Genomic DNA, 26056 nt, shown 5'->3' on the forward strand with positions numbered 1-26056 from the left:
AGTTTTTGGTCAAGGTAGTTTTTGATGAAGTTGTAGTCCAATCAACTTGAAACTTTGTACACATATTCCCTTATGATCTTTCTAATGCTATTACCAAATTAGAGTTTTTACCCCAATTTCACGTTCCACTGAACATAGAAAATGATAGTGCGTGTGGGGCATCTGTCTGGGACACATTCTTTTTTTGTAATAATTTTTCATATCATGCTACTCGCATGCTAATGAAATTGACAACGTTGTCATAGGTAAAATAGCAATGAACCGATTATTATTGTTCATTTCAACTGGATTGCTTTTCTCGCTTTCGTGTACAGGCTGAAGCGAGAAAATTAATCTTATTGAGATGATCAACGATAATCTATAAGAAAAGGTGATACACTGATATGTCAGTACATATTCAGGTAAAGAAAGAGTATATCAGTGTTTTTATGCCCCATTTATGGGCATTATGTTTAATTGTCCGTTTTTTCGTTCATCCTTCCATCTGTTTGTCTGTTTGTCCCTCTATCCCGCTTCAGGTTACAGTTTTTGGTCAAGGTAGTTTTTGATGAAGTTTAAGTCTAATCAACTAGAAACTTGTGCACATGTTCCCTACGATATGATCTCTCTAGTTTTAATGTCAATTGAGGGATTTTCCCCATTTTCAAAGTCCACTTAACATAGAAAATAATAGTGCAGATGGGGCATCCGTGTACTATGGACTATGGACACATTCTTGTTTCACCAAGATTTAAACATTATAAAAAAGGAAGATGTGTTATGATTGCCAATGAGACAACTATCCACAAGAGACCAAATGACACAGAAATTAACAACTATAGGTCACCGTATGGCCTTCAACATTGAGCATAGCCCATACTGTATATTCAGCTATAAAAGTCCCCGATAAGACAATGTAAAACAATTCAAACGAGAAAACTAACGGCCTTATTTATATAAAAAAATGAACAAAAAACAAATATGTAACACATAAACAAACGACAATCACTGAATTACAGGCTCCTGACTTGGGACAGGCACATACATAAATAATGTGGCGGGGTTAAACATGTTAGCCAACAAAGGGTGAAACAAAAAGTATCCTGCAATGTTACATTTTGAATTTAAAATTATGATATTTACATGCCAATATTTATATAGCTAAAAGTATTAAAAGTGTTGCATGCACTAGAAAATGATTAATTTCAAAATGTTTTTCATTTGCGGAAAAATATATGGATGGTTTTATTATTATATCTAGTGGTCAAAATATATAATAAAGCATTTCAATACAATCAATATAATAAAAGGTAAATATAAATTAAGGCAGAACGAAAAAAAGGCATCTAAAAACAAACAAAAAAACAAAACTGCAAGAAAAACAAAATTGAAAAAAACATGTGCTGAATATCTATACTTTATGTTGAATGCTGAACAAAAAGCCTAGTGCTGCAAAATGCATTAAGACGGGTGTTGTCTGATATATAAAAGTAATTCCTGTTTCAGACAGGCTATATAATTTAACATTCCCAGCTAAGGGTTTATATTCCCTTTGCCTTTTTCAACCATTGCTACTGTTTATGAACTTTGGGCAGTCTCCAAACAAACTTCTGATAAGGGAATATAATCCCTCAGCTGGGAATTTATATTATATACCCTCTCTGCAATCTGAATAATATATCATATACATTCAAACACTCATATGATGAAGTCAAAGGTCCTGACACAAGTATTGACTTTTCAAAGGTTCTAGTCTTCCAAGGTAGCAAGTTACATCATGCCACTCCTGCTTGAATCTTATAAACATATTACCCGTAGTATAATCAAGAGAAACATAGTTTGTTTCATAAGATAACTGATGCTTACAAAGATAATATTAAAAATGGAAACACTTGTAGAACATAAAAATTTGATGTATATTTTAGATTTCTTCATTTGCCACAATCTTATTAAGATCAATCTAAATCTATTAACATAAACTTTATCAGATAATTATGAATTTAAAGTTTTCTTACTCTGTAAAAGATTTTCTTTATTTGGTTTTATGTTCATTCCAAGTGTTCCATAGTTGTATCAGGTAAAATATGTTCCACAAACATATCTGTTAGGTGTGGTTGAGTTTTAAGGGGCTAGGTCCCAGGGGAAAGAAGGGTCCATTTACCGATTAAACATTTTTTATTTAAGTCTCAACAGTTATCAATGAATTTAAATTAGTGATAATCATAAACATCAATTCAAATTATCTTAAATGAGAAATCAGAAAACTCAGTTCAAAAATAAATCTAAAAAAACATCATGCGAACCCCTTGTGTGTAGTCAAGAGAGTTAAACATCAACTCAGTACTTATGGTGCATATTATACTCGATATAGGTATTTTACAAACTAGTGACACACAATGGATTCAATGATTATGAAATATACTCAAGTTATCAAGATTTAAAATGAACCGAGTTTGATCCATCCGAATCACAACTAGATTGGACACACAATAATGATGATCAGGAATGACAGAATCCTGGGATGTTAATAAGTTTTTAAATCAACGAGATATTTACAGATGTGTGGTATGATTGCCCAACAATGAAAAAAAACTGTATAGTCTGCTATGAATGGCCACAACATAAAAAATATGAAACAAATCAATTGAGAAAACTGACGTCCTAACAATTTACAAAAAACAAATATGACATACATAAGCTAAAGTCAACCACTGAACTGCAGGCTCCTGATTTGCGACATATATAGCATTATTACATTCCATGTTGTGCTCAATCTTAAGAATAAAAGTCAAAAAGTTCCAAAAAATTGTATTCATCGTAATAATTTCACTAGTCTGGTCTTAACTTATTTCCTATTAAAAATGATTACATCCAACCTTGAATTCGAAACATTTTCAACATGATACTAATTTTGAAAAGAGCTTTGTTTTAATTGTGCTTATAGAATACCTGAGGTATAGAAACCCTGAGCACTTTTAATTTCCTATCATAACATTTTTTTAAATGTCTTTTTATTAAATATCTATCTTACCAATGCGATTAAAAATTTAAATAAATAAAAAACTTCGAAGATGTATTTACACTATTTGGATTTTTGTTTGTCTTTGTATTGAACACAATATGTTGTGGAGATGGAACATTATGTCGGCTTTATGTGATAAATAAGTACACGATCACACATAGCAAGACTGGAAAGTGAAAATAATAAACGTATTACAGCAATCTTATACATTCCTAACGTTTATATAAAATTGAAAAGGCAACTGCGGACTGTCATATAAATAGCCGATCGTCAAAACAAAATATATAACAGATTATGTAAAATAGGCGTAAAAGTTCAAAAGATAGTTTATTATATCAATGTCCTTTAATCACATTAGATATTTTTAACAGAAAAATAAAAAGGTTATCATAGTTATGTCACGTATTCAGCAAATGCTTACATTTTTCAGTGACTTCTTTTAACCCGTTATTAACATAAAAACAATCATGTACGATGAAGATGTATTACACTTCTACTGAGATAACAACTAACACATACTAGTCTCAGATGTGTATCAATTTGCATTAAATTTGCCTTGAACTAGAACATATTCCTGTTGAGGGGCAGATAAAGCCCGCCTCCGGGTGCTAGATTTTCTCGCTCGTTGTGTAAAAACAGGAAACTATGTTAGATATACTGATCCCAAATCCTGTATACCGGTTGGTTGCCTTTTGGTGGGTTTTTTTTGCTCATCGGTCGAGTTGTCTCTTTGACACAGTCCCTGTTTCAATCCTCAATTTTAAGAAATTTGTACGTATACTGATAGATTAATAATATCAAAAACGTTTGTGAAGGTTAATTTTTATTGCTTAATTATGATTTGCATGACATACATTAGATAAATAACACTGGTAAAAACTACATGAACATGACAACGCAAAAGTTCTTGAAAATAGACACCGAAACACAGGTACATGTAATACCCTCCACCCCACTCCCAAAAAAAATGAATTAAAAGAAATAAAAAAGAAATAAAAAAATAAAATAAAATAAATATACAGGAAAATGAAATGAAAAAACAAATATCTTGTATCTTTTGTCCATTAAATACCCCTTTCCTACCTCTGCAAATATAGGACCCCAGAATTTTGTATGAAATTTCTGTTTCCATATGTTTCTTATTCTGACCTTTATTTCGTAATTTTGTTTTATTTGTCCAAAAAGTTTGGCCAGACTACACCTGCACTGAGTTCTGCGATCGATTTTAATGCACTGGTATAACATACTGTTTGTACAAGTTCATTTTTCCAAATTTTAAACCAAATCATGTTCCAAACCGTCCTTTGCTGTCTAAATTATGATTAGTGTAAATGTTTAACTACACGGTTGTGCATGCATTTGACTCTGTGTGTGTGTGTGTGTATGTGTGTTCGGATATCTGTTAAAGATATTGAAAATAAAAATAGTAGTAATCACTCGTCAAATACAATTAACATTTCTAATAAATGTTCAATTAATCATGACTTATACATGTATCGATAGTATACGAAATTGTAGTTTCAGTTTCATTTTTGCATTAGAAGTAGGACAAAGTCTACATCGAAAGCGCATGACAGGTATGAAATGCACCTTTTGGAAATGATAAACAAACTTGTTATTGATCATGAAAGGTATGTTTATTTTTTCTTTCTACCCATGCATATGCATTACCATGTGAAATAAGTTATTATTGTTGTTAACCATACAACTGTTGAATTTCATTTTAATAAGTGTTATGCAGGACAATTTCTGCTTTTTATACCTATTTTTTCAGGATGTGCATTAGATACCTTTGTCGCGATTTAAATTGTATTGTTTTAGAATACAGAACTTCTGAACTCACTTTCTAATTTTGTCGGCTAACATTATGTTCTTAAATTTTTTTTCGACATTTAAATTAATTCTGAACCAAATCAACCTTCAAACAATATCTATGGGAACAGAAGTCAATGAAGATTTATAGGTATATATCATGAAGGATTGATGCATGAACAATTCTTTTGGCATTTGTGCAAAGTATATAACCCCGATATTTCAAACACAATAAACTAATTTCATACATGGTTAATTTTAAACTATATGCATAATTGATAACTATTTATATTAAATAATTTATGTATATATCATTGAGGCGTTCGTGAATTACTTTCTGCAATGTTCGAGTATGGCAATTGATGCAGATTAAGGCGAACGACTCTTTAGAGTACTTTAGTTAGATTATGTTTCATTTATATCACAAAAATATATCCACCCGACGATTAAATCATGACATTTTGTATAGTACATGTATATCTATATATGGACCAAAGGACTGATATCTATTTTCACTATCAGTTTTCAGTAAAACTGTTTGAAGTAAAAGGAAAATGATATATGATTTAACAAAGTACACGTTTATTATTATTGTGATTTGATATATTATCTCAACCTTATGGTTTTGTGTATTTTTCTGTTAAAAAAATACATAAAGGTGTGACGTATAATTTTTTCATAGATTTATAGCACTCGTTTTGTTTTGTGTAATTAAGATACACGTGGACCTAAGGAAAAAAATTCCTTCAAATCAATCTAGGTTCAAACGAGCTGTTTAACAATGTACTAACAGGACCGATATTAAGCATGTTGGCTACGGACGTTGAGAGCAACGATATTTGCAATGCAGCATACTATATATACATATTTCATTTATACCTACCTATATATGAGAAACGGGGATATTATTAGAAGCTGAGTTTATGATATATTAATCTTGTTTATAACAACGTCGAATATATTTGTTAAAACTATAAAATTCTACTGTCTTCCCTTTTTATGAATATTTAAAGTCGATCTGTGACATTGATAGGATTTTTCTCAATCATTTAGTTGTCCGAATTCAAGTTTGCAACACATAGCCACTTTATTTTCATAAACTTCCGAAATATTGACTTTTTTAAAAATGCATAGGGAAATCAATACGAATATTACTTAAAAGGAAAATCAATACTGTTATCTAACATGTCTAAGGTTTAATGAATACAAATTTCGATTCTATGAAGGTTTCACACAAAGGTTTTTAAACGTAATATTAGATAAATATATTTTTTAAATTGCTTTATCATTTTCTGTTGTATACTATATATAGTACTTTATTAGAAGATCAAATGGGTGATCCGAGTTTGATAATATCATCGGTGTCAACTTAGACCCAGGGAAGCGGGAGTAATATGACGTTTGCTTTAACGTACTAAGTAACAAAGAATTGTATACAGTCAAGGTAAAATTAGAGGATGGATAATGTTCCGATTCTAACAATATATGTTACCAACTATTTAATAAAACAGTAAATACATATCTGTTACAATGCCTCTAATGTTTATCAGGTAGAACTTATATCAGCCTTTTAAAATGAGATAATAAAATCAAATAAAAATATGTTAGATAATATGTCACTGATGATGTTTCGTACGTCACTTTTCACCGAGTATGTGACATGGATCTACTGTGAAAATTTTAAGATCGAGATAGTCAATGAAATTGTTGCATAAAAACGAATGTCAGAACACAGATGTATTGACAAAATTCCATTTGAAAATCTATCAAATGTTGGTGTACTCAACGGGTCAATATATTCAAATTTTTGAAGCGATGTTTATATATCTAATAAAATAAAGGAAATTTACCATTAAGGTTACTGAGAAATACAAATCTGAATAAAGCTGACAGTGAAATGGATACTGGCCAATGTTCCATTTTAAGCCAGAAAAAATATATATTTATCTTTATTGTCATGCCCTAAACATAAAAAAGAGATAGCCAAAGGCGATATCATGTAAAAATTGATAAAAAGAAAAAGGTATGATGATCGAAGACTATCCAAGACAGTACGAACCAGATTAGGGTAAATATAAGCTGTTTCCAATTTAAGATTGAAGATATGAAATGATGGAAATATCCACACCATGGTGACTAGGAATACGCACTTTAAAAACATGCATGAACTAAGCATGTAAATGTAAAAAGAATTCTGACGTTCATTGTGGCAGCAAGTGTCACCCTGGTTGAGAGTACCACATGGGGATTAAGATAGACAATGAAGATAAATATATAACTTCAATTGATGAATATTCACTTTTTCACTTTATCCAACTTATTGCAATACTAGACCGTACGAGTATACGCATACGACCAATACCGTACGCGTACGGTCCAAATGTTCTTATGGTCTGGAACAGTACCACCATTAATCAATCGATAAATCAAATAAGATTGATACCAACAAGTATCGATAGTGTATTTTAAGTTTTAGATACCAATGATGCTTTCAAGTGAAAAAGATGAAATGTAGAAATATAGTAAACGGCAAAGAATGTGGAGTAGATTTATCACCTAATGCGAACTGTTGTGTGGAATGTGGAGAAGATGTGCGGACCATAGAATGCCCGAAGTGTTCTACAACTGTAAAAGAAACACAGAAATTTTGCCTCAATTGTAAATGGAAAGTAGAAGAAAATGCATTTGTAAATAAGACGTCACCTTCAAATGTCACACATGAAGAAGTGCCTGCGGACGAATCAGTGGGAGGGCTCCAACATGTGCCACTCGATAACGAAGGTAAGTGTAAAACATTTTGCCTCATTTACCAAAAACACAGCATATTTTTTTTCTACATTTGAATTTTATCATGAACATTTATTATTCACCTTGATTCTAGAAGGGAAAACAAACAGCTTTCGTTTGTCATCGTTATTCTTCACGAAACATGTCATGTAAAATCATCGGGAAAATGTGAATGAAATCATTATGTTATTTGGTCTCCGGTGAATTTCCAAACGAAAATAAGGGTCTCAATCAAAGAAGGCAAAATTGTCAAAATATATTGTTTTCGTCTGTGTCCGTGGCTATTATAAGTTATTGCATTTGTATTTATATTTTCCATATATGTCACTTTTTAATTTACATACAAAGACACATGGTAACAGATGAATAGTTTATAGTAAATAAAAAAAAAAACCCAAGAAACAAACATGCGCCATTACCTGTAATGCTGAAAGCAATATGGAAGCACATTACGGAAATAGTTAATAATGTGATCGACGTAGATAAATCACAATGAAACGCAATTTGCACCACACTTTTTTTAATGTACAATTGAGGATTTAAAAGAATCAGCAGCTTAGCATTGCTTACTTCATTTTAAGTTATCAGCTATCAGGTGTTGGACAATTATCCTGTAATTATAGCTATCTGTATCCTTTAATTTGCAGTAGACCCTGAACTTTTTGTACTCTGCACACAAGAAATCATTCTGAATATTGTTTTGATTTTGTCATTAATAACCTTTCGTTTGCATTGCATAACTTTACTTTAAGATGTAAGCGAGGCTAATAAGTTAAGAACGGAGACAGACAATGCATTTGACAAAGGCAAAGAAGATCCGATTGATGAGACTGGTGATGAATATGGCAATAGTCAAGCAGGACAAACAAACAGTTCTTCCAGTGAAGATTCATCTAGCGAAAACGAGGAAAATAGCGAAAGGACACATGTAAAAACGAATACTTCTGCTTTAGAAAACAGAAAACCTGAAGGTATTTACTTTTGATATGATGTTGAAATTTAAAGGATTTGCAAATCCACCCCTACCCCACCCCAAAGGATGACTGGGGATTGAAATATGGTCAATATTGGTATTCTCCGATCGAAAAAAAACAACTCGCCAACGTTAGGCCTCCGTTTGGCTGTGCGGGATGTATAAGTCCGATCAGTACGTTAAATCCAATGCCTCGAGTAAAAAAGTTCCATATGCTCTTTGTCCGTTAAAAATCCACACAACTAATCTTTAAGGGGTCCATAGGTGGCCCTATCCAATATACTGTCACTTTCCCGTGTCAGTCCAAAATATCCCGACATTCATTCTGGACGGTCTCTATAAATAAAGGCAACAGTAGTATACCGCTGTTCAAACTCATAAATCCATGGACAAAAAACAAAATCGGGGTAGCAATCTAAAACTGAGGGAAGCGCATTGAATATAAGAGGAGAACAACGACACAACACTACAGTGTAACACACACAGAAACGGACGACAGCATCAGACAAAATCCCACGAGAATAACAAATAATATCAAAACCAAATACATGAATTTGGGATAGACAAGTACCGTGACACGTCTTATCGCAATGTCAATTTACACTCAAAAATAAGTTTTTATAACAGCTACCGATTGTATATGCATTTCCTATTTGTTTTCGGTCTGAACATACATGAAACATTTGCCACTGGACGTCCAGCAACCAACAACCAATCATTTGAAAGAGATTAATAATTAATTTGAATTTAAAGAGATAAAAATGGAATGGGATTCAATTACGACCTATTAAAAAAAAAAAAAACTTTTTTTTGGCTTTCAAATGTGCCACCATCTCAAGTTAAACAGACATGTGTCTTGATAAAATTCCATTGATACACGGCATATACGACATACATTCTGTAGGACCCCATACAATTCTTTTTTTCCTTCAAATTATAAAATGGATAATTAATCAAATACATGAAACAACTTTGTTTTATTAACAGATTCTGACACGAATATGCAGAATGCAAAATCCAAAGAACTCAAAGAGGTAGCAGCGTCTCCAATTAAAGCAGATGCAAGTCAAGTGGTAGCACCAACAGCTACTTTGGTCAACATAGAAGGTACAGACGTACATGTTACCGGTCGTGAGAAACTAGCAAATACGAGCCATGCTAATAAACAACAAGGTAGTGAAGCAAAATCGAACGATTTACCACCCAAAGACAAACCGATTAGTACTAAGAAAACAAAGAGACAGAAGAAACAGGAGAAAAAAGAGTTACGGAAAAGAATGAAAGAACGTCATAAAGATACTGCCAGTGTAAGTATTATTAATGCTTCATGATAGTGCTGATGATCATCCTTTAAATTCATGTAACTGATATAATATACACAAAAAATGTAACAACTTTTTACAACCTTATTGTTTTCAAACTCTTTACAAAAAATGTCAAACAAACTAATACCTCCCTTTTTGTGCTCCACACAACAAACATTTCTATCTACGCGTGTTTAACTTAATAAATACAAATAACCATTGTTTATTTAGTTTTATGATTGGCTTGGAATCCAATGAGTGCCAACTTCATACCATACAATAGATTTACATAACAGCCGATTGCATTGGGTGTTTATGCAAAGGTAATATCTTTGGTTTTATCTTGTTTGCTAGCTCAACCCTTACGTTATTAGGGCACCGTTCGACTTTTTACAATGAGTAGAACCCATGCCGCATAGTCCGCAATAAAAGGACACGAAATGACATTTCTAGAAAAATTATTTGTTTTAAGTAGTGTTGTCAACGGTTAACCGGTTAACCGGTTAACCGTTCGAACGACCGAATACCGAATACCAAAATCGCTAACCGGTTAACCAGACTTTTTTCCAATTTTGGTAGATTTGATATAATTGTGTATTGAAATCATAAAATAGTTATGTTTTATTCAAAAAATGTCGTCGTGGTAACTAATTAGACAGATCAATTGTCCAGTATATTGATTGCTATTGTTAATCCTAAAAACATAAAATTAATTAGAACTTGTCCCTCAGCTCGGGGCAGGATCTTAGAGAAACATAATTAGTAAACATGTTTTTTTAACAGTAACTTTAAATCAGTAATGCGATTAAATTTTACGATTTACTTCATTAGTTCGTTTTTGATCTAATTTTGTGTAAGAAACAGGTCGTACGGTGAATTAAAGTATTTAATTTCTGTGTCATTTTGGTCTCTTGAGGAGAGTTGTCTCATTGTCAATCACATCACATCTTTTTTTATAATTAATCATTTCAAATTGAAACACTCCACATTATTTTCGGAGACAACAACAGAAAAGGAAATCGGTTTCAGACATAGTCAATTCTACGAGATCAAGAAGGGTTTTTTGATTTTTCAATATGAAGTTGGTACAGACGCTATTGTTGATACGGTGTATTTGATTATTAAAAGTCAAACTTCGCCAGGAATCATCAAAGACAAGCCTTATAATGCCAAAAGACAATATTCAATTCTAAAAGGGTAAATTTATGACTTGGATGAAAGCTTGTCAAATTGACACTAATACCACATCTAATATCTATGTGTAGGGACTATATTGATAAGTCTTTCAAACGCCAATTTAAACTTTACCGGTTAACCGGTTAATCGGTCGAACGATTATCCGAGTAACCGGTTAGGCAAAAGTGTACGATTTGACAACACTAGTTTTAAGCCAAAGCAGTTCGGCAGTCGTTATTCAAAATGTATTCAGGCAAATAAACAATATTCAACAACTTCCAATCACATATTTTTGTAAACAATTGTTTTAACTTTTTTTTCAGATTGACCCAAACACGAATAGACATTTAGAAGATGAAATATACAGGTATGGAGAAACAGAAAAATGAGTTATCTTTAAACATTAATTCCACATCATTTCTTTTTTTTGGTGCATCAAATGGCAACTTTGAAGGATCAGTAGTACAAAAATAGACAACGTTTTGACCAATAATATATTATTCTAGACGATATGTATTAGAATTAAACGAACACAATCAAATTTAGTATTTCTTGTGTTGATTAAACATAATAGGGCTTAATAAATGGATGCAATAGAAATGAAAACAATTAAATGATTTTTTATGGGTTTTCTTGATATAATAAGTTAGTTCATTAAAATGCTATGTTATCAAAATACTCACACTCATTTTTTTTATTGATTAGAAGAACAGAATTCTCAAATTCCAGTGACAAGACGGGAGAATGTGTTCAGATCTACTTCCATGCAATTCTATCACCAACTATACTTTCAAATCACAATAAAGATATAGTGCTGGTGAAAATCAAAGGAAAATCTCAAGAATTAAAAATGAAATGCAAAAGGTACGATATTAATGTTATCTACATGAATATTATAATTCGACAGACACATAAGTTGGCTTTTAACGGTTTAGTGAAAAATAAGGTGATGTGGGTATAAATGCCAACAAGACAACATTACGATAGCAGTTTAACTGAGAAAGATAGATTGGAAATAAAAAAGTATTTACACTCATGTTTAAACATACCACGTACTAGTACTTGCATTTATTGTTCCAATCGAAGTTGGCAATATCTTACTGAAATTTTAAGAGAAGTTGCGTTTAACAAAAAATCCGACTTTATATTTACATAGAGCGCGATTAACCTCAGGTTTTAAAAAGGGTAGATTGATAAAAAAATATATACATTAAGATCTGTCTATATACGTTGAATGAGATGTTGATTACAGTTAGCTTCATCATAGCCCAATCTAGCAATCACTAGCTTTTATTCCATCGAGATAGACCTTATAGTATGATGTACATGTACACTCATCCCAATATTTGTTAATAGTTAATTGTTGGCCTGAATGGAATGCGGACATATAGACTTGGGTTTGAACTTTATATGTTGGAAACCTATGCCATTATAGCATGTTTCGTAATGAATTTTCCGATTTAATTACAGAGTCATAGGTAACGGGTTTGCCGAATATGAAGGCATGTTATGCGTAGAAAAGGGACAACCTAGATCATTAGTTTATAACTATTATGTAAAAGTTGGTGGCAAACACGATGTAGATGAGTTTATTTACAACCAAGGACATCAAGAAGCAATAACCAGATTTATCGATTTGAAAAAAATTGCGATGAAAGGTTAGTATATTACATTAATAAAGCATTACGTACCACAAAAGATTTCTGACTTTTCTTTAGACATGCTAGAAGTGGATTATATTGAAAATACCAATGATAAAGAACTGTTATACATTGTAGGAATTGACAAAAAATCCTGTTTAATGATCAGTGAAATAACTTTATCTCCTCCTTAAACTTGACTGAGTTAAAGAAGTACTTCGTTAGTTTAACCGCTGACGTCAGAAAAGTATTTACTATTCAAGAAAAGCAATCCAATCACACGACCGATTAAAAGGACAATCACAGTTAAACAAAAATGCGCATTGTCATTTAAAATTGAGAATGGAAACTAGTTAACTAGCTTGGATTAAATAATGTGCTCTTTGATATAGACAACGACTGATCTATTTCACGTTAAAAAATATTTTCTTTTTATGATTTAACCTATCATTTAAACTAAGAGATGTTAGTCCTGTCAAATTCATTATTGTAGTCATATTTACTGACTTTTCTATATTTGCTATTTTTATAGTCTGAAAACAAGACGAACAAATAAATATATTTTTATACAGATATTCATCATCAGTTTGACGGAGTTGTAAGGGGAAAACCAGTCCAAGAAAAGGACAAACCATTGTTGACAAAAGTTTTTAAACGTTTGTCTGCATGGATGGGATCTGATGCTTATTTGAAAATTCTACGAGATGATGCTGAGCTTGCTTTGAAAAATTTTCTACCCAAATGGCAAATTTCAACTGAGAGTGGAATGAATGGGATAGAGTTAATATTGCGTGTTCAAGACATCGTCAGAGGCATGAATAATATGTACTACTCTACAGTAAAATTATGGTCGACATGGACCGATTTTGATACTCATATTTCAAAGGTAATATTAATTAATCTCATAGAAGCATAAATAATGAGATCGCACTTGATCTCTTGAATTCAAAAAGAAAGATTTTCATTAATCTATTAGTCTGTCTAAAATCAGTATTATCTTCAATCTTTATAATTTGGATTATATGTTAATATAAGGGATGTCAACGAGTACTGGAGTATCGCTCGGTAGTACCGAGTATCGAATACCAAAATGATACTCGACTAATCAGTCCTCTGTTAGAATGGTGTTACTTTCGTTAGCTTAAACGACAAATATTTTTATTGCGTGCACCTCCCGGAAAATTAGATATCAAAATAAATGAAAGTTAGAAGACGATACGAATGCTTGCGTTTAACTGTCATATAAAATTCTTCCAAACAAAGGTAGGCTATGAAGACTGTGAATAAAAACACTTTTCCCAATTTTACACTTTTATTAGCAAATCAATCTCAGTCATTTCCCCATCCTGTACCGTCAGTGCATATATTTTCATCAGCAGGACTTATTTACCTCACAAAATTGAGAAATCACCTCGTCCCAGAAAAATTGAATAGGAATGATTTCGATGCACCCCGTGTTGACCCTCAGATAATGATTACAGTCATGAGTAATCTCTTATTATCAGCTCTTTGTTAATTATTAAATGTGTTTTTATACGGTTTCCAAATACTGCTTGGAATCGTGGTTGAATAAACGGAGCAATTTCTAAAGTTAAAAAATATCCTAGTTTCTCTTATTTATTAATAATGTAAAAAAATATAATAAACCATAACATTTATTAGAATAAAAATAGTATAAGTAATAACAGTAATTATAACAACTAAGAAGGTGCATACATTCGTGTAACTTAATTGTTACTTTTATTATTAGTCCCTTTTATTTGTCTCAAACAAATAAGCTTTCACACATTGAAGCTCTAATCGCTTCTAATTGTAGAGAAATATTGAATTATACTTATGGCATCTTCTTGTTCTGAGCAAATTCGCGTTATAATTTTTTTTTATTTAATGTATGAAAATAGAGGGTATGTAAGTATAAAACTTATCAATAGAAAATGATATTTTAGATACTGAAGCCGTACATAGAATTATGCATTTCTGATTTGGCAAAACACAGAGGGCATGGTAGAAATCTTGAATCTATTGTCATCGACATATCAACAGCAGCTACAGTTGTTTATTTAAAGGAGGAGTACGCTGTAAAACTAGATGATTCTTCTCTGTCAAAACTCTGTGCTTCTATGCTACCTTATATTCCTAACAAAAAGATTTGCTGTCTTGTTTTTAAGGAGATAACAAACATTTTTTCTGGGAGAAAAAAGTAAGTTTTAGTACTATTACAAATTGAGAATAATGTTTATTTTATTAACTAGAGCAGGCATTCTCTTTGTTTTCATGGAATAACTTTGAAAATGTCATGTCACCGAGTTTGACTAATATATAACAATGCCCCGCTATTTCTAATTGTATAACACTAGACAGCTACTTATGATATGCCGGACTTGAAACTGAGACATGAACAGTTGACTAGGCTATGCTAACCAATTGAACCTTCGGCTTTCCATCCAGATCAATATGTTACAACGAAATGCGATATAAAATCATTCAATTAAAAACGTCTTTTTTCTAAATCATAAACAAACAAAGTGATAAAAACCAACAGATAGGAAAATTTTCAATTATGTTCAGCAAAAATAAGATATTGAGCAGGCTAATGAAGTAAGAAAGACATTTATTTTATAAAATTTTGTTTGGTCAATAGTATTACCATTATATAATTACCATGCAATTTCTATGAAAACCATTGGACTAATCAAACAATAAAACTAAAGGCCTAATTCATACAATAAAATTAATGAAAAGCGAAATGAAGTACATAAACGAACGAGAACAACTAAGTTATATGTATCTGACTAGAAACAGTCAAATAAAGAATGTGTCGGGGTTTTATATGATTTCTAGTTCTTAACCCCTCTCAATCTGGAACAGTGGTGTTACAGTACAACATAAGAACAAATTGGAAAAATCAGTTACACACTGCTTAACTCAATGGAACATACGAAGCACAGAAAACAGCAAGTGGCATACAAACAATATACACAAACACCGATATAGTAGTACTCTGAATAGTTGAATGTTTTTTTTATCCAAAAGCATTGTGTTTCACATTATTTAATGTTTCGATTAAGCTTCGAATGAACTGAACATATTAGATGCATAAAACCTCGTTGTTATAAAAGATGTAATTTTTTGGAGTTATTTATCAATAACCAAAGAATTTAATGTCAGGTTTTTTGCTGATATACTCATAGTTAGTTTCAAGATATTTCATGATCCAGTAGTTAAAGAAAAGATACATACTGAATAGATTCTGTTGTCACTTATATACTTAACATATGGTATGGTAAAGTAAGAAACATGCACGTACTTCACTAAATCAAAACTTGAAAACACAATACGGCCAAAAAAAAAAGGAAAAAAAAGAAAAGAAAGAAAGACAAACAGAGAAACAATTCTTCTTTTTTCTTTTAGAAAAACCAGATATTTATAATCCAGATGGGTCAGTAGTTCATTTATGTGCATGAGCTCCGTGATGTAACCTTATTAAATGTATTTTCTCGTGTGTTTGATAATTTCGTATTTTAGTCACATACTATTCAGTTGATGTAGCAAGACCTTTGCACTATATGTGAGGGTAGTTTTTATTCAGAATCACTACTTCAATTGTCATAAATGGAAGAATCATAAATTCATACAACGTGGCTCTGTTAATTTAAGGGAAACAATACTACACTAGGCAAAACATTTTATTGTTTTTTTTTATATTTACTGAAGCCGTTTATCTTTCAGAGAGTTGTGTGAATTCATTTTAAAATTGGTGAAAGCGTTGTTGAAAGCAGGTCAAGTTTTCTATCTGTACTGTATGCCTTTGTTGCATTATCTTCAAGACAAGTATCAACCCTTTCAAGAAGCTCCTGATGATGTCAACCACCATGATAAATCTGCAGTATGGTGGGGCATTGAACATTTCAAAGCCGACCTGGACTACTTTAAAGATAAGCAAAAGTTAGAATATCAATATTTATTGTTGAAACAAATTTAATACAAACACAAATCTTAAGAAATCAAAATGTTAATAGTCCACATAAGGTTTCTTTTAAAATCGTTCTCCAAATTGACATATTAGTAGACTGTTGTAAATAAAGTTTTCAAAACACCATGATCAAACTTTTGGGGGAATCATGTAATACAAAGCTTTTATACCATGTATACGTAGTGTACTTACTTTATTTATCAGAATAATCACTGAATTAGTGTGTAGGAAGCAATATATTTTATCTATTTACATTAAATTATTGAAAAAAAAAATGTTTTTAACTATCGACCAAGGGTATACTTCAAAATAAAAAAAAAATTTAATCGTTTCAATTGTTTCTGTTCGGGAACATTATTTAGGACAGCTAGACATCTCAACTTTTGTTTGTAGATGTAAGGTACACATATTTTCGTTATATGGTTGTAGGTGTTATATTTCTGGATAAAAGACAATGATATATTTCTCCCGATATGGATATTTAAAGATTTTGTTTCATCTAAGATCATGCTTTTTACAACATAGTATGCTAGGATTAAGCTTCAATTGACCTGAACACGACAGAGGCCTAAAAAATCGTTGTTAAATAAGATGCAAGTTTATTGGAATTATTTTCAACAATAAACACATACTTTAATGTCTTGTTTTACGTTTATTTACACATAATTAGTTTCAAAAAAATATTTTATGATCAAGTAGTGAAAGAAAAGATACACACTTCATAGGTTCTGCTGTCACTAAATTATACTTAACATACGGTATATCGTGTAGAAAGAAAACTTATATCAAAACTCGAAAACACAACACGACTAAAAAATAAAAAAAAATAAGAAGACAAACAGAGAGACAATGAAAACATTTGAAGAAAACTAAATATTAATAATTTAGATGGGTCAGTTGTTCTTGCTGCATAATGTGATATTATATGTGTGCATAAGCTTCGTTATTTAACGTTATTTTAGATATTTACGCTTGATTAATAATTTCGGTAGTTTGGATTTGAACACAGATGAAGTGGAAAATGTTTTTGATAACTACATCTGTTATCTCATTTTTTTTGTGTATTATTATGGAACTTGAAATACAGGAAAAAGTATTACAGTGTACTTATGCAAATTTGTTTACTTTTATTTTGAAAAGGTCTTTACAAAAAGTGATTGGATCTCTATTACCATTCTTTGAGCTTGACTTCTTATTAGCAAGAACAGTGGTTGCGTCCATGACATTTCAGGATTTGACAACACTCAAAGATGACACAATCATTCCTATTGACATTATCATGGCCGCAGTATATTACTTCGTGAACACATTTCAAACACTTAATTTGGACGCAATGCAGGTAACGCTAGTTATTTTTCAAATAAACATTTATCTACTGTTATAAAAAAAAGACAAAAGGTTTTCCAATCTGTGTGTCGTACCGCCACTTTGTCTTAGTTTGTTTCCACATTCACATGCAACTTCATAAAAGTGTTCGTTATGAAGTGAAATATTTAATAATCATTCTTATATGATTTGCATATCTATAAATACTTTGATTGGATTGGTCATTTTTCTTTGGTTTACACTTCGATAAACTATTTTTCTAAAATCAACTTCGTTACCCTCACTGTGATCTATTCATGCTCTATATAATGTGACATTCATGCAGGGATACCAGAATTTTCGGCAAATTAAAATTGAAAAACCAATCCATGACAGTTGTTCCAATTCATATATAACAAAAAAAGAAATAACGCATTAAAGCATCAAAAACGAATAAAATTAAAATTAAAATAAAATTCCGCGAAATTTCATGAATGATTAACGGAATTAACGTCAATGAAAACACGACGTCATACGAATAAAACTTTTAAAACGAAAGATTGTCTCGTTACTTGTGCACTTCAAATTCGGAAAATATCTCATTAAAATGAATTTTTTGAGGTAGGTGCTATTTCATTTTATGTTCTGTTGCATTTATCGAACATTTATGGGTTTTAGAAATTCAATATGGAGGCCAACTCCTCAGTTACGACCTATCAATTTTGAATTTGATGGTATTTATAGTTGCCATTACAAAAACAAATGTTAATTTAAAGTCGCGAATATTTGGTTAAGGAATCATATGGGCTTTTCAGCTTGTTAGTTAATCGCCGTGGTTTACACATCAATAACCTCTAGAAAAAAATATGTGATTTTAATCCTATAATATATATGTCATATAAAGGTTTTGTCTCAGATTTCATTTTTCAAGGAACATGGCAAAGAAATAAAAAGGAAAAGGTTTGGTTTAAGGTAGATTAAAATTTTGGTTTCATGCAATTTGCGGTTATCTTTGTGTGTCAAATTTTTCCAAAGTTTATTAATTACAAACTTGTAAATATATCCCATTTTATGAATTCACTAATACAGTTTATCGTACCTCGAGTGAATAAAGTAAGTAAGTACGTAAATAATCTATTAGATATAGATTAGTGACTTGTGTTTTTCACCAAATATTATATAATACAGGGAAACATAAAAACCATTATTAGAACACCGGACCCTTTTGGGTCTATAAGTGACGTTATGATTGGTTTAAAGCCATTTCAGACCTCCTATTCAGCCGTATAGAGGTAGTGGATTTCAAATGGAGCTCATGCATAAAGCCAAGTATTCTATTGGTTGTGACATCATAATGTATTTTTTTTGTATATTATTTATATCAACTTGGAAGGAAAGTATCATGTGTGATAAATCCGTTATGCGGTTCACAACTGACCCATACGAATTCGTAAAGGATCCGAAGCACATTACTTTTATTGACACCGATCAAAACTATATTTTGCCGCGCTTGTAATTCGAAGCTCTTTAAATAACAAAAAACAGAATCATGCAAGCACTTATTATTCATTGCAGATGGTAATTGGTTAGACTACGATGATAGTTGAACATTCATAATTGGGAAAATAAGATTCTCAAGATTACTTTTTTCTGTAGTGCATGTTTTGTTACTGAAAAGTTTTTACCCATTATAAATTTCTTGTTTCTAAAGGGTAAAGACTTTTCAGTAAAAGATTTACACGAAAAACAAGTTAGTTTCATTTCTTTTAATAGATTCTTAAAACTGTGTTTGATTTTTTTTTCAACTTACAAAGTGTTAATGTGTTTTACCATAAACAATCTTGATTATTTTACTGTTTCTATTTTAGTGAATTCGTCTAATAAGTGTCAATTTTGAAATAAATTGTAAACACGACAAGTACATAGTTTTTGCTTATATGATTAGCCAATGAAAAAAAATACAACAGGTCTAAATAATTATCAAAGGTACCAGGATTATAATTTAATACGCCAGACGCGCGTTTCGTCTTCATAAAACTCATCAGTGACGCTCGGATCAAATTAGTTATAAAGTCAAACAAGTACAAAGTTGAAGAGCATTCTAAATCATTTTTATCTTTATTTATAGGGTTTTAAACAGTTGTTTACCACTGTTTCGTCAGTGTTACTGAAAATGAATACACAAAAGTAAGCATATTAACCTTATATAACTTTCTCTTACGTCCTACAAAAATGTACATATTGCCTATGCTGACACCCCACTTCCATTAGCCTTTGATACAACTACTTTCTGTCATTTATCAAACCTTTCAATCTAAAGGTTATTTTTTGTTTTTACATAACTGAGATGTAGTTACAACAATTGCGTAAACGACCCAGAAATAAAGCTATGCATCAAAATTAATCGGCTCTCTTTCTCCTACAATAAATATATCGGGAGAAGAGAACATATGAAAAAAGATATGGTTGGATTCTTGACAAATAACGGATGGGGATATTATCAAAAATTAAATTAATATATTTTTTTTGTAATTTACCATATACTGTCCGAAATGTAATACACTTACTTTGTTAACGCATGACTGTAATATCAGTGTAAGTATATATATTAATCAGGCTATCCTAACATATTCAAAGCCTCGATATGGATAGTGAAATAGTTTTCCTTCAAATGAGTGTTTAATCAACAGCTTCATTACTAGCACTATACTAATGTCAGACTACATTGCAGGTTGAACTCATTTGACGAGGCAAAACGAGCTTACATTATTGGATTTGATGTTCTGAACTTAATCTTCTTTTCAACCAAGGTTGACATACAATTGAGAACAAGACTTTGGATCGCTGTTTCAGAAACATTTTGTATTATTGCCAATTGGATTTTTAATTCAATTTCTACGAACGAAGTACAACTAAACGAATTGAAATTTGATCCAATTGACATGTTTGAAAAATTCAAAAAAGGACTTGCATATGAACTGGATGTTGCACAAACTGACACGTGGCAAGATACAGAAAAATGGATACAGGTAATTAATTGCAAACTTTATATTCCATAGATCTTATTCAACATGATAGCCATCACTCAATGCTGGATATCATTCAGACCATCTGCTAATGATTTTTTGCTGTTGATAACCAATTGACTCTTAAATATATGACTGCCGTTATTGTGGACAAGAACAAACAAGATTAATTCTTTTAATTCGGAAAACTATATGCTCCATGAATGCCTTTAAACGGACTGGTGGCATTGCAACTAGTTCGAAATGGTAATGGCCTCCATCAGTCCGTTAAAACTTATCAATACTCAAGATTACATTTTACATAAAATATATTTATTGTCATATTCTCTTTACTTTTTTATCGTAAGTTTGATATGAAATTTTTTATTGGAGAATTGGAACTTTTAAAATTTTGTGTAGTATTTTAACAATGACACGTTGTGAAAACACATTTCCTCTGAGGCCGTATCGTACAAAGCTTTCCTTCTGAGTTGTATCATTGGGCAACTAGTAACTTATGTTATACCGCTATAATTTGAGTTATTTAAATCGGTTTTTTGAAAATAACACCTTTTGAATGCAAATCCTCTGAAACTGTTTCGTAGAAAGCCATTAACTTAGTAGGATTGTTTATCAATATAATTTTCATCATGAGTACTTGAACAATTATACCGTCGTTATAATTTGACCAATTTTAGGAAATTATTTGATTTTGAATAAAGGGACACATCAAGATTAGTAAATAAAGTGCAGTAAAACAATGATATGAAAACAAAACACATTCTTTAGTCTAATGTGAAAACATGATTGTATTTAATTAGTTTATAGATTTTTGCTTTTATGCAAATAGTTATCAAAGGTACCAGGATTATAATTTAGTACGCCAGACGCGCGTTTCGTCTACATTAGACTCATCAGTGACGCTCATATCAAAATATTTATAAAACATTTATAAATGCAACCATTGTTTTGCAGCTTTGGGATGAATCATTTAACATCAAAATTCCAGATGGTAAAATAAAAACAGATTACTTAAAGCATATGCAAACGGGTTTCAGAACATGCCTGGAAAAATGGGTTAGTATTTTAAATTGATTTGTACATAATTTATTTTACCATTATCACTTTGCCTCTTATCAAAAGTAGATCTATTGAAAATTAAACGCTATGTTAATCTGAAAATAGACACTCACCTATATGTTTATAGATCACGCACACGTTATCAGGAACTTAATTTTGATATCGTATTTTGCTCAATATAGGATTGCTAGGTTTTTTTCAAGACTATGATAATTGATGTATTGGTCTAAAGCTAGTTATCCTGCTGGGGTCGGTGGTTCTCATCGGTAACTCGAATAAAATCTAGAGCCACGAAATAGCGTCAAGTGCCGTCAATTATCTACATGTATCAAAAATCAAACAAAATATGAGCATACTTGTCGGAATAGCAGCCTTATCGACTCAGTGTAGTAGTAAATGAAAACATTGCTTAATTGTTTAAAGTGTCCAAAGTGCTTTTGTATGTTTCCTACATCAGTAACACTCAAAGTCGAATATTAAAAGGCGATAAGAATTGCTATTACTTTTTATTAATATGTCAGTTTTATCTTGTATATCTATCTTTTGATAGATATTTTTTCTTTTCTTGCTGTCAACTGTATTTATATTGACGTCAAGGAAACAACAAAGTGGCTTCGAACTGTACAAAATGCTCACAAACGACCACCAGAACTTAACAGTTACATGTTATAGTATACATTCCATTAAGTGACGAATTCATATTTACGACTTGAAACCTGAGGTAAAACCTACTTTACAGGTTATTAAAAAAGAATCTTATTCATATATAATGTACTACTTTTATTACAGAAAGAACCATACAAACTGAAAGAAATCATAGACGTATACTGTTCAAGAGTAGAATCTTTTCACCCAGCATTACAAGAAATTCTCAGTATTTGTGCATTAGAGGTATATATTAACTCCTATCACTCAATATAGCAGCGGTTTGTTTTCATATATATCCTCATAAAGATAGCAGAACAATTCTATTGCAAGACAACACATACTAAACTATAACACAGGTTTATAATAAAGTTTTATTGTTTTTGCTATTTGTCTTTATCGTTTTTCATCAAAGGTTCATCCCTCCAACTATGCATTTAACATTTATAGTGAATGTTCGATTCGTCTTATTCCAGAAATCCCGTATAATATGGAGAAAAATAACACATTTAAATAAGTTGAAGGACAGTAGTTTATGAATGACAATGGAAAACAAAAGTGTTTTTGGAAGGTATTTGGAATTAAGTCTTTCGACTATTACGAAGAAGAATTAGTAATAGCCCAATGTTCTATTTAACATTTGTTTATTACTCACCTACTGTATTAAGGAACTTCTGAATGATCTTGGTTTGGATCAGACTTTCTAAGATTGATTCGAACCATAGACGCAATATTATAACCTTATTTGCGGAAAGACGTGCATATTTTTTGCTTGGTATATCCGTTGAGCTAGGATTTTTTTTCTAGTGCATAAAAAACAAGTATGAAATATGTTGCTTGACATTGCCATCCAACAGGTCTTACTGTCTTTAACTGTAACGAAGATTAAGAGATGATTGCTACAAACTCATTTTGATCTATATTTTCATTCCTTTCCAATTTCAACGTCGTGACTTGGTTTTCTTAAACTTGTTTTCCTGATAATTAATGTGCAATGAGGATTGATAGCAATGCTATACTTGCTTTATCTCCACTGATGTTAGTTAAAACAAACCAGTTAGTCTCGCTATGTTAGTCATTCATATTTTTGTCTGGGAATATGATCTCGTCTTTAAAATTGTGGGACTGGGTTTCCAGATACCAATGACGCGCTTCTCCTCTGGAAGACTTCAGGAGTACTTTTTCATTAATAATTAAGATATTAACAACAACAAAAAAACATAATGGCGGATATCAAAAGATATTGTAGTTAAAAAATCTATCATTGATTGGCAGAATCAATGAAAAAAAACCCATATATTTCATCATCATTACATAGAACTCGATTAAGAACTTTTGCTATTAAGAACAGGTACAATAAGTGCCTCTTCAAAATTCCATCATGCTGGCTTTGTCTAATTTTAGGCTGTTTATGTGTGCATTCACGACCTGCCGGACAGTTATCAAGAGTATCAAGGAAACCAATCGAAATATTATGGGGCACTTGTGTCACATGTGTTTGAAAGAAATGTAAACGAAAATGAACTAAAAGACAAAAAATCTTTTCTTAAACATGCAATGGCATGGCCGCCATTTCCTGTTTTTGTGAGAATGTGCAGTAAGTTGATATTTACACAATTATTTTTATGTTTCACAAATAGACGAAAGTAAGACCTCTTTTTGAATTTTAGAAACTTAATATTTGAAACAAAATGTGTATGTATAAATTTATTTCTTTTCATGTTTCGTAGTTATGGAATGTTATATATTTTAAGTTAAAGTATGACACTGTTTATAATGCTTTGTTATTTTTTGATTGACAAGTCTTTAGAACAACAAATAAAAAAATCCTTTTTTGCATTTTGTTTGTATTCTTAAGAAGATGTAGAACATACCTTAATGTACAGCAACTAAGAAGTGCTTACATACATGTATGTGAAATAATTAATGTTATTATACTTCACGTTATAATGCCATATTTTGATTGGTTAATACGAGGGTGTTAATTTATTCTATCACATAGCCAATAGGGTGACATTTTTTTTTAATGGACAATGAACAGAATTTACATCAAGTTATTAAAGACAATGCTTAAGTTCTACGTTTTGGCTCGGATTCTATTGTTTGACTGACAAAATTAAAAAAAATAAAACATCTTGCTTCACTTCTGTAGATTTTTCTAATATTTGTTAATGTTGATATGTATGTGACGTCTTAGAAAATACTTTTAAATGAAATTCATCTGTAAAAGACACGTATGATAGGACATTCAGTACATATGTAGTGGAAAAAAAGTCGCCACGGTTGACAATGTTTTCTCGAGGTACCAATCTGCTTTATCACCCTCTCAGCTATCTGTTATTTATATATTTGCGCATAATATCATTCTACGAAACATATGACATTTTTTATTGCTTATGTTAACGAAGAACCTACTGATATTGTTTATCATGTGTTATATGTTTATCCTTTATGCTTAGATGTATTCTAATTAATTGATTTCTTTCTACAGAAAACCCTGAGTTTGCAAATTCACTGCATGAGAAATGTCTGCAGTATATGAACGTGTGTATCAAGGCTATGAGTGACGCTTGTAACGAACTTCTGCAAGGGCAAATAACATTAGATGTTCTGAAGATCTTGTTGTCAGGCAAACAGAACTTCATATCCATTGTAGAGGAAATAAATGCTTTTGCAACAGAGTTTATTGAAACAACTTTATGTATTCGAGAAAAAGAACTGGAGGCTTTTACAACAACATTAGCATATGTGAAGGAGTTCGTCTACGTATGTAGAAAGATAGAAGGTATTTTACTTCCAAAGAAAATGAAACAAAATTTTGCAAAAATAATATTATTTTTAAAGTTTTGTTATACATCTTAAATATACCTGTTATTGTATGTTAATTCTACTTATTTAATATAGTTTCATGTATTGTTTTAAATGAAAGTACATTTCTATTGAAAAAAGGGCTGTACGTAATTTTATCATACAATAGAGTATAAGTATGTAATTACATAATTTATATGCCGCATCGATCCGCGTCGGTAAAGCGAGTTAAGTGTTATCCTTTTTCGTCAGTATCTCCGTTCGTCGGTCCATACGTCCCAAAATAAGTTTCCTTTCTATAATTTTGCTTTTCCTCAACGAAATGATACAGACTTATACTCATGATTGTGACCAGAAACGCAAAGCAAGTCTGATTTCCGTTGCGTAACATCTCCAGTTCTCTAGACATATTCCTTCATAATGATATATGCAAGTGAAGGCATCATCTGTGTCCCATGAACACATTCTCCATTTCCATTTTGATTTCTTCAAATCAATTAATATTTTTTCTATCAATGATAATTGTATATCAATATAATCAACTTTA

At 31.2% G+C, this 26056-nt stretch overlaps 1 protein-coding gene across 2 annotated transcripts in view; it reads left to right on the plus strand.

Annotated features, from left to right (window-relative positions):
• The first annotated feature begins 7177 nt into the window (after nt 1-7177).
• The window catches only part of LOC139491755 (E3 ubiquitin-protein ligase rnf213-alpha-like), a 34219-nt gene continuing 15340 nt past the window's right edge, over nt 7178-26056 (plus strand). The window contains exons 1-16 of one of the 2 annotated variants that reach the window (XM_071279590.1): nt 7178-7594; nt 8353-8571; nt 9561-9880; nt 11377-11420; nt 11759-11917; nt 12524-12711; nt 13266-13579; nt 14640-14893; nt 16423-16638; nt 17807-18005; nt 20100-20158; nt 20703-21000; nt 21952-22053; nt 22846-22947; nt 24106-24298; nt 25193-25486. In XM_071279590.1, the coding sequence (XP_071135691.1) occupies nt 7318-7594; nt 8353-8571; nt 9561-9880; nt 11377-11420; nt 11759-11917; nt 12524-12711; nt 13266-13579; nt 14640-14893; nt 16423-16638; nt 17807-18005; nt 20100-20158; nt 20703-21000; nt 21952-22053; nt 22846-22947; nt 24106-24298; nt 25193-25486 (3238 nt within the window). In that variant the 5' untranslated portion in view covers nt 7178-7317. The remainder of the gene's footprint in view (nt 7595-8352; nt 8572-9560; nt 9881-11376; nt 11421-11758; nt 11918-12523; nt 12712-13265; nt 13580-14639; nt 14894-16422; nt 16639-17806; nt 18006-20099; nt 20159-20702; nt 21001-21951; nt 22054-22845; nt 22948-24105; nt 24299-25192; nt 25487-26056) is intronic. The other variant, XM_071279591.1, reaches the window with a different exon arrangement.

The sequence above is a fragment of the Mytilus edulis genome, chromosome 10 (genome assembly GCF_963676685.1).
Source record: "Mytilus edulis chromosome 10, xbMytEdul2.2, whole genome shotgun sequence".
NCBI lineage: Eukaryota > Metazoa > Mollusca > Bivalvia > Mytilida > Mytilidae > Mytilus > Mytilus edulis.